Source organism: Oncorhynchus mykiss, chromosome 6, assembly GCF_013265735.2.
Source record: "Oncorhynchus mykiss isolate Arlee chromosome 6, USDA_OmykA_1.1, whole genome shotgun sequence".
Classification (NCBI taxonomy): Eukaryota; Metazoa; Chordata; class Actinopteri; order Salmoniformes; family Salmonidae; genus Oncorhynchus; species Oncorhynchus mykiss.
Window position 1 is genome coordinate 92,378,595 of NC_048570.1, and position 10,719 is coordinate 92,389,313.

General features: G+C 47.5%; 1 protein-coding gene across 1 annotated transcript in view; it reads left to right on the top strand.

The window, feature by feature from the left end:
- The window catches only part of LOC118964977 (multiple epidermal growth factor-like domains protein 11), a 280,070-nt gene that overhangs the window by 244,022 nt on the left and 25,329 nt on the right, over window positions 1-10,719 (top strand). The window contains exon 16 of the mRNA XM_036981545.1: window positions 4,190-4,324. Within this exon, the coding sequence (XP_036837440.1) occupies window positions 4,190-4,324 (135 nt within the window). The remainder of the gene's footprint in view (window positions 1-4,189; window positions 4,325-10,719) is intronic.

Here is a 10,719-nt window from a genome sequence, read left to right on the forward strand (position 1 = left end):
GCAGGAAGGAAACATCATTCTGACCTGTTAACTCCTCCTCTCATTAGACAGAGCAGGAAGAAAACATCATTCTGACCTGTTAACTCCTCCTCTCATTACACTGACAGAGCAGGAAGGAAACATCATTCTGACCTGTTAACTCCTCCTCTCATTACACTGAGACAGAGCAGGAAGGAAACATCATTCTGACCTGTTAACTCCTCCTCTCATTACACTGAGACAGAGCAGGAAGGAAACATCATTCTGACCTGTTAACTCCTCCTCTCATTAGACAGAGCAGGAAGAAAACATCATTCTGACCTGTTAACTCCTCCTCTCATTACACTGACAGAGCAGGAAGGAAACATCATTCTGACCTGTTAACTCCTCCTCTCATTACACTGAGACAGAGCAGGAAGGAAACATCATTCTGACCTGTTAACTCCTCCTCTCATTACACTGAGACAGAGCAGGAAGGAAACATCATTCTGACCTGTTAACTCCTCCTCTCATTACACTGAGACAGAGCAGGAAGGAAACATCATTCTGACCTGTTAACTCCTCCTCTCATTACACTGAGACAGAGCAGGAAGGAAACATCATTCTGACCTGTTAACTCCTCCTCTCATTACACTGAGACAGAGCAGGAAGGAAACATCATTCTGACCTGTTAACTCCTCCTCTCATTACACTGAGACAGAGCAGGAAGAAAACATCATTCTGACCTGTTAACTCCTCCTCTCATTACACTGAGACAGAGCAGGAAGGAAACATCATTCTGACCTGTTAACTCCTCCTCTCATTACACTGAGACAGAGCAGGAAGGAAACATCATTCTGACCTGTTAACTCCTCCTCTCATTACACTGAGACAGAGCAGGAAGAAAACATCATCCTGACCTGTTAACTCCTCTCATTAGACAGAGCAGGAAGGAAACATCATTCTGACCTGTTAACTCCTCCTCTCATTACACTGAGACAGAGCAGGAAGGAAACATCATTCTGACCTGTTAACTCCTCCTCTCATTACACTGAGACAGAGCAGGAAGGAAACATCATTCTGACCTGTTAACTCCTCCTCTCATTACACTGAGACAGAGCAGGAAGAAAACATCATTCTGACCTGTTAACTCCTCCTCTCATTACACTGAGACAGAGCAGGAAGGAAACATCATTCTGACCTGTTAACTCCTCCTCTCATTACACTGAGACAGAGCAGGAAGGAAACATCATTCTGACCTGTTAACTCCTCCTCTCATTACACTGAGACAGAGCAGGAAGAAAACATCATTCTGACCTGTTAACTCCTCCTCTCATTACACTGAGACAGAGCAGGAAGGAAACATCATTCTGACCTGTTAACTCCTCCTCTCATTAGACAGAGCAGGAAGAAAACATCATTCTGACCTGTTAACTCCTCCTCTCATTACACTGACAGAGCAGGAAGGAAACATCATTCTGACCTGTTAACTCCTCCTCTCATTACACTGAGACAGAGCAGGAAGGAAACATCATTCTGACCTGTTAACTCCTCCTCTCATTACACTGAGACAGAGCAGGAAGGAAACATCATTCTGACCTGTTAACTCCTCCTCTCATTACACTGAGACAGAGCAGGAAGGAAACATCATTCTGACCTGTTAACTCCTCCTCTCATTACACTGAGACAGAGCAGGAAGGAAACATCATTCTGACCTGTTAACTCCTCCTCTCATTACACTGAGACAGAGCAGGAAGGAAACATCATTCTGACCTGTTAACTCCTCCTCTCATTACACTGAGACAGAGCAGGAAGAAAACATCATTCTGACCTGTTAACTCCTCCTCTCATTACACTGAGACAGAGCAGGAAGGAAACATCATTCTGACCTGTTAACTCCTCCTCTCATTACACTGAGACAGAGCAGGAAGGAAACATCATTCTGACCTGTTAACTCCTCCTCTCATTACACTGAGACAGAGCAGGAAGAAAACATCATCCTGACCTGTTAACTCCTCTCATTAGACAGAGCAGGAAGGAAACATCATTCTGACCTGTTAACTCCTCCTCTCATTACACTGAGACAGAGCAGGAAGGAAACATCATTCTGACCTGTTAACTCCTCCTCTCATTACACTGAGACAGAGCAGGAAGGAAACATCATTCTGACCTGTTAACTCCTCCTCTCATTACACTGAGACAGAGCAGGAAGAAAACATAATTCTGACCTGTTAACTCCTCCGCTCATTACACTAAGACAGAGCAGGAAGGAAACATCATTCTGACCTGTTAACTCCTCCTCTCATTACACTGAGACAGAGCAGGAAGGAAACATCATTCTGACCTGTAAACTCCTCCTCTCATTACACTGAGACAGAGCAGGAAGGAAACATCATTCTGACCTGTTAACTCCTCCTCTCATTACACTGAGACAGAGCAAGAAGGAAACATCATTCTGACCTGTTAACTCCTCCTCTCATTACACTGAGACAGAGCAGGAAGGAAACATCATTCTGACCTGTTAACTCCTCCTCTCATTACACTAAGACAGAGCAGGAAGAAAACATAATTCTGACCTGTTAACTCCTCTCATTAGACAGAGCAGGAAGGAAACATCATTCCGACCTGTTAACTCCTCCTCTCATTACACTGAGACAGAGCAGGAAGGAAACATCATTCTGACCTGTTAACTCCTCCTCTCATTACACTGAGACAGAGCAGGAAGGAAACATCATTCTGACCTGTAAACCCTTCCTCTCGCCACTTAGAGAAACATCAATGCAAACGAATTAAGAGCTTAAGGAAGACATATGGCCTGAGTGGCACAGACTGCGGCCCTATTCCCTTTATAGTGCACTATATACCATTTGGGATGCTGCAGCCTCAGTGAAGGAGGACAAAGCTACGCTCTCTAACTGTTCTGGTCCTTCACTACAGAGGACTACAATAGAGAACAGAGTGGGCTGTCAAAGTCTTTTTCTTCCTTGGCTTCAGACTTTACCTCATGTGAACCTGAAAGATGAAAGGAAAAGAGAGGAGAGGAGAGGAAAGGGAGAGGAGGGGAAGAGGAGAGGAGAGGAGAGGAGAGGAGAGGGAGAGGGAGAAGAGAGGAGGGGAAGGGAAGGGGAGGGGAGGGGAGAGGAGAGGAGAGGAGAGGAGAGGAGAGGAGAGGAGAGGAGAGGAGAGGAGAGGAAGGGGAGGGGAGAGGAAGGGGAGGGGAGAGGAGAGGAGAGGAGAGGAGAGGAGAGGAGGGGAGAGGGAGAGGAAGGGAGGGGAGGGGAGGGGAGAGGAGAGGAAGGGGAGGGGAGAGGAGGCGAGGGGAGGGGAGGGGAGGGGAGGGGAGAGGAAGAGGAGAGGAGAGGAGAGGAGAGGAGAGGAGAGGAGAGGAGAGGAGAGGAGAGGAGAGGAGAGGAGAGGAGGGGAGAGGAAGGGGAGGGGAGAGGAGAGGAGAGGAAGGGAGAGGAGGGGAGGGGAGGGGAGAGGAGAGGAAAGGAAAGGAAAGGGAGGGGAGGGGAGAGGAGAGGAGAGGAGAGGAGAGGGGAGGGGAGGGGAAAGGGAGGGGAGAGGAGGGGAGAGGAGAGGAGAGGAAGGGGAGAGGAGAGGAGAGGAGGGGAGAGGAGAGGAGAGGAGAGGAGAGGAGAGGAGAGGAGAGGAGAGGAGAGGAGAGGAGAGGAGAGGGGAGAAATTGGAAATAGGAAATGCCATGAGAGTTTGAGTGTTTAATGTTATCTTTGGTGTGTAGTGTCTGGTATTGTCTGCTAGTGTCTGGTGGTGTCTGGTGGTGTCTAGTAGTGTCTGGTGGTGTCTGGTAATGTCTAGTAGTGTCTGGTGGTGTCTGGTAATGTCTGCTAGTGTCTGGTGGTGTCTGGTAGTGTCTGGTAATGTCTGGTAGTGTCTGGTAGTGTCTGGGGGTGTCTGGGGGTGTCTGGTAGTGTCTGGTAGTGTCTGGTGGTGTCTGGTAGTGTCTGGTAGTGTCTAGTAATGTCTGGTAGTGTCTGGGGGTGTCTGGTAATGTCTGGGGGTGTCTGGTAATGTCTGGTAATGTCTGGTAGTGTCTGGTGGTGTCTGGTAATGTCTGGTAGTGTCTGGGGGTGGCCGGTAGTGTCTGTTAGTGTCTTAGCTTTGTATCTGTGGTTGTCTCAGAAATATATGTGTTTGTAAGTATACACACACACACACACACATACCTACACACACATTAACCCCCTCACCCTGTCCCCTGTGTTTTCAGTCTGTTCTCCAGGGTTCTATGGTCAGCGCTGTAGTCAGTCCTGTCCTCAGTGTATCCATAGCGATGGTCCCTGTCACCACATCACAGGACACTGTGAGTGTCTGTCAGGATTCCGTGGCTCTCTGTGTAACCAAGGTGAGTTTCTCTAGTCTCTCTGTTCACTCTGCTTCAAACCACTTTCCATCAGTCGTTGTTCTTTCTGCCTCAAACCCCTTACAGTCTCTGTTCACTCTGCTTCAAACCACTTTCCATCAGTCGTTGTTCTTTCTGCCTCAAACCCCTTACAGTCTCTGTTCACTCTGCTTCAAACCACTTTCCATCAGTCGTTGTTCTTTCTGCCTCAAACCTCTTACAGTCTCTGTTCACTCTGCTTCAAACCACTTTCCATCAGTCGTTGTTCTTTCTGCCTCAAACCTCTTACAGTCTCTGTTCACTCTGCTTCAAACCACTTTCCATCAGTCGTTGTTCTTTCTGCCTCAAACCCCTTACAGTCTCTGTTCACTCTGCTTCAAACCACTTTCCATCAGTCGTTGTTCTTTCTGCCTCAAACCCCTTACAGTCTCTGTTCACTCTGCTTCAAACCACTTTCCATCAGTCGTTGTTCTTTCTGCCTCAAACCCCTTACAGTCTCTGTTCACTCTGCTTCAAACCACTTTCCATCAGTCGTTGTTCTTTCTGCCTCAAACCCCTTACAGTCTCTGTTCACTCTGCTTCAAACCACTTTCCATCAGTCGTTGTTCTTTCTGCCTCAAACCCCTTACAGTCTCTGTTCACTCTGCTTCAAACCACTTTCCATCAGTCATTGTTCTTTCTGCCTGAAACCCCTTACAGTCTCTGTTCACTCTGCTTCAAACCACTTTCCATCAGTCGTTGTTCTTTCTGCCTCAAACCTCTTACAGTCTCTGTTCTCTCTGTCTATAGGACTGTTTGGAGATGGGACATAGGTCTCTGTTATCACTCTGCCTCAAACCCCTTACAGTCTCTGCTCTCTCTGTCTCTAGGACTGTTTGGAGATGGGACATAGGTCTCTGTTATCACTCTGCCTCAAACCCCTTACAGTCTCTGCTCTCTCTGTCTCTAGGACTGTTTGGAGATGGGACATAGGTCTCTGTTATCACTCTGCCTCAAACCCCTTACAGTCTCTGCTCTCTCTGTCTCTAGGACTGTTTGGAGATGGGACATAGGTCTCTGTTATCACTCTGCCTCAAACCCCTTACAGTCTCTGCTCTCTCTGTCTCTAGGACTGTTTGGAGATGGGACATAGGTCTCTGTTATCACTCTGCATCAAACCTCTTTCCACTAGCCTGGAGGCCAGACAGTTTGTACTTTAGCCAACTCATTTGTCTTACCTACAACATTAATTTGTCATTTATTGTCATTTTGTTTCAATAGATATATCGACACAGCTTAACTTATTTAAATATGGTTACATTCTGAATTATATTCAGTCATAAACCTGAAGTCTGATCTCCTCCACATCACATCGAGCTAATGCTCATCTTCAAGTCTCAGCCAATGTTATTCATTGTTCAGATTGTTCTGTGGCTTAATCACAGAACAATCTCTTAGGACATAGATCTATTAGGACATAGATCTGTTACTGTTAGGACATAGATATATTAGGACATAGATCTGTTACTGTTATGACATAGATCTATCAGGACATAAATCTATTAAGCCATCGATCCGGTAATATGACATATCTCTATTAGGACATAGATTTGTTACTTTTAGGACATAGATCTGTTAATATGACATATATCTGGTAATATGACATAGATCTGTTAATATGACATAGATATGTTAATAGGACATAGATCTGGTAATATGACATAAATCGGTTCTGACATAGATCTGTTAATATGACATAGATATGTTAATAGGACATAGATCTGGTAATATGACATAGATCTATTAATGTGACATAAATCTGTTCTGACATAGATCTGTTAATAGGACATAGAGCTGTTGAGACGTAGATATGCCATAACATAGATCTGTTATGACCGTTCCTCTCCCCTGCCTGGTCCACAGTGCAATAAAGGCTATAGAGTGGGGAGGAGGAGGAGCTCTGAGGACCCTTTGTGTCCGGAAGTAATTTAGTGATTGTGATCTGTAGTCATGACGATCTGTAGTCATTACGATCTGTAGTCATTGTGATCTGTAGTCATTGTGATCTGTAGTCATTGTGATCTGTAGTCATTGCGATCTGTAGTCATTGTCATCTGTATTCTTTGTCATCTGTAGTCATTGTCATCTGTAGTCATTACGATATGTAATAATTTTCATCTGTAGTCATTGTGATATGTAGTCATTGTAATCTGTAGTCATTGTGATTTGTAGTCATTGTAATCTGTAGTCATTCCAATCTGTAGTCATTGCGATCTGTAGTCATTGAGATCTGTAGAAATTGTCATCTGTAGTCATTGTGATCTGTAGAGTTGCTATTTTCTCAAGTTTTCTCGTGTCAGATAACTCGTGACTCCTGGATGTGTCATTATATTAATAAACTCTGGTCTAATCAACAAATACGATAGTCAGTTTAAAGAAGGTTAAGGGTACAAGACTGTGTACAGATCTGGCTGTGTTGGAAAAATCACTACATTTCCCATCAAACCGAGTGGCTGCCCGTTGTCACAGTTACAAGCAGAACCAGTCAGAAACGTCCAGCTGACCCTACGCCTAGTCACCGGTGAATCTCAAAACTGAACTTGGACTATGAAGTCCTTCGCCGCCTCTGTCGTCTTATGACAGATACCTCGAACCTCTCCTGACTATTCAACAAAACAATTAAACAATACACTGTTTTTTTCCGTCAAATTTCTTCGTTATACGATTGTAGTTCTATTACTTTTGAAGATGAGGGTGCATTATTTAGGACGTTTGGCAATGAGGACAACAACTAGCACAGTGACGCTAGCCACCTAGTTTAGCTAGGGGAAACCGGGGGAAACGAGCTCGGGTCCACTAGGCTAATTCAGGAGACAGATTGTAGTTTTCATTCCCTGATATCAGGAGCTGGCGGTGAAACGTTTGATTAAACAATTCAGAGACTTAAACTAAACTAAACTAAACTAAATTAAACTAATAAAACTAATAGACTCCTCCTCCTCACCAGGGTAGACTCCTCCTCCTCACCAGGGTAGCCTCCTCCTCCTCACCAGGGTAGACTCCTCCTCCTCACCACAGTAGACTCCTCCTCCTCACCAGGGTAGACTCCTCCTCCTCACCAGGGTAGACACCTCCTCCTCACCAGGGTAGACTCCTCCTCCTCACCAGGGTAGCCTCCTCCTCCTCACCAGGGTAGACTCCTCCTCCTCACCACAGTAGACTCCTCCTCCTCACCAGGGTAGACTCCTCCTCCTCACCAGGGTAGCCTCCTCCTCCTCACCAGGGTAGACTCCTCCTCCTCACCACAGTAGACTCCTCCTCCTCACCAGGGTAGACTCCTCCTCCTCACCACAGTAGACTCCTCCTCCTCACCAGGGTAGCCTCCTCCTCCTCACCAGGGTAGCCTCCTCCTCCTCACCAGGGTAGACTCCTCCTCCTCACCACAGTAGACTCCTCCTCCTCACCAGGGTAGACTCCTCCTCCTCACCAGGGTAGACACCTCCTCCTCACCAGGGTAGCCTCCTCCTCCTCACCAGGGTAGACTCCTCCTCCTCACCACAGTAGACTCCTCCTCCTCACCAGGGTAGACTCCTCCTCCTCACCAGGGTAGCCTCCTACTCCTCACCAGGGTAGACTCCTCCTCCTCACCACAGTAGACTCCTCCTCCTCACCAGGGTAGACTCCTCCTCCTCACCACAGTAGACTCCTCCTCCTCACCAGGGTAGCCTCCTCCTCCTCACCAGGGTAGCCTCCTCCTCCTCACCAGGGTAGACTCCTCCTCCTCACCACAGTAGACTCCTCCTCCTCACCAGGGTAGACTCCTCCTCCTCACCAGGGTAGCCTCCTCCTCCTCACCAGGGTAGACTCCTCCTCCTCACCACAGTAGACTCCTCCTCCTCCTCCTCACCACGGTAGACTCCTCCTCCTCACCAGGGTAGACTCCTCCTCCACACCACGGTAGACTCCTCCTCCTCACCACGGTAGACTCCTCCTCCTCACCACGGTAGACTCCTCCTCCTCACCACGGTAGACTCCTCCTCCTCACCACGGTAGACTCCTCCTCCTCACCACGGTAGACTCCTCCTCACCACGGTAGACTCCTCCTCACCACGGTAGACTCCTCCTCCTCACCACGGTAGACTCCTCCTCCTCACCACGGTAGACTCCTCCTCCTCACCACGGTAGACTCCTCCTCCTCACCACGGTAGACTCCTCCTCCTCACCACGGTAGACTCCTCCTCCTCACCACGGTAGACTCCTCCTCCTCACCACGGTAGACTCCTCCTCACCACGGTAGACTCCTCCTCCTCACCACGGTAGACTCCTCCTCCTCACCACGGTAGACTCCTCCTCCTCACCACGGTAGACTCCTCCTCCTCACCAGGGTAGACTCCTCCTCCTCACCACAGTAGACTCCTCCTCCTCACCAGGGTAGACTCCTCCTCCTCACCAGGGTAGACACCTCCTCCTCACCAGGGTAGACTCCTCCTCCTCACCAGGGTAGCCTCCTCCTCCTCACCAGGGTAGACTCCTCCTCCTCACCACAGTAGACTCCTCCTCCTCACCACGGTAGACTCCTCCTCACCACGGTAGACTCCTCCTCCTCACCACGGTAGACTCCTCCTCACCACGGTAGACTCCTCCTCCTCACCACGGTAGACTCCTCCTCCTCACCACGGTAGACTCCTCCTCCTCACCACGGTAGACTCCTCCTCCTCACCACGGTAGACTCCTCCTCCTCACCACGGTAGACTCCTCCTCCTCACCAGGGTAGACACCTCCTCCTCACCAGGGTAGACTCCTCCTCCTCACCAGGGTAGCCTCCTCCTCCTCACCAGGGTAGACTCCTCCTCCTCACCACAGTAGACTCCTCCTCCTCACCACGGTAGACTCCTCCTCCTCACCACGGTAGACTCCTCCTCACCACGGTAGACTCCTCCTCCTCACCACGGTAGACTCCTCCTCCTCACCACGGTAGACTCCTCCTCCTCACCACGGTAGACTCCTCCTCCTCACCACGGTAGACTCCTCCTCCTCACCACGGTAGACTCCTCCTCCTCACCATTCTATAAAGTCTCATCCTGCTTTTAAATACATACTACTTTTCCTAATAATAAAATTAGAAATGAATTAGAAAGAGGCAATGGGCAGATATAGAATTCACTTTCATGCCCTTCCCAGCCATAGAGATCCTATTAAATTACTAGAGGGGTCATCACCCTTCCCAGCGCTGTCTCATAAATATAAGGACTACTATTTAAAATAGGGCTTTTATAAATGGTGCTCGTTTGTCAAGAAGACCTTAATTAACGGCTAGTTCGGTCACTGGGCAGTTGCTCTCTGAAAATGTTTGGCTTTTTTAGGTCTACGTCGGTGGTCTCTCGTCCGATACAAGACCTTTTCAGACGTTCTAATCTTTCTGTTGAAATATGAAAGTTTGAAATTAATTGTGGATTTAAATCTAATGCTCACATGCAGATACAACATCATGTTTGAGGGGCTTGAAAGAGCTCTTCAGAGGAAGATAGCAGCTAAACCCATTGAAATAGAACTAGTGAAGAGCCCTTCAGTGGAAGATAGCAGCTAAACCCATTGAAATAGAACTAGTGAAGAGCCCTTCAGTGGAAGATAGCAGCTAAACCCATTGAAATAGAACTAGTGAAGAGCCCTTCAGAGGAAGATAGCAGCTAAACCCATTGAAATAGAACTAGTGAAGAGCCCTTCAGTGGAAGATAGCAGCTAAACCCATTGAAATAGAACTAGTGAAGAGCCCTTCAGAGGAAGATAGCAGCTAAACCCATTGAAATAGAACTAGTGAAGAGCCCTTCAGAGGAAGATAGCAGCTAAACCCATTGAAATAGAACTAGTGAAGAGCCCTTCAGAGGAAGATAGCAGCTAAACCCATTGAAATAGAACTAGTGAAGAGCCCTTCAGAGGAAGATAGCAGCTAAACCCATTGAAATAGAACTAGTGAAGAGCCCTTCAGTGGAAGATAGCAGCTAAACCCATTGAAATAGAACTAGTGAAGAGCCCTTCAGAGGAAGATAGCAGCTAAACCCATTGAAATAGAACTAGTGAAGAGCCCTTCAGAGGAAGATAGCAGCTAAACCCATTGAAATAGAACTAGTGAAGAGCCCTTCAGAGGAAGATAGCAGCTAAACCCATTGAAATAGAACTAGTGAAGAGCCCTTCAGAGGAAGATAGCAGCTAAACCCATTGAAATAGAACTAGTGAAGAGCCCTTCAGAGGAAGATAGCAGCTAAACCCATTGAAATAGAACTAGTGAAGAGCCCTTCAGTGGAAGATAGCAGCTAAACCCATTGAAATAGAACTAGTGAAGAGCCCTTCAGAGGAAGATAGCAGCTAAACCCATTGAAATAGAACTAGTGAAGAGCCCTTCAGTGGAAGATAGCAGCTAA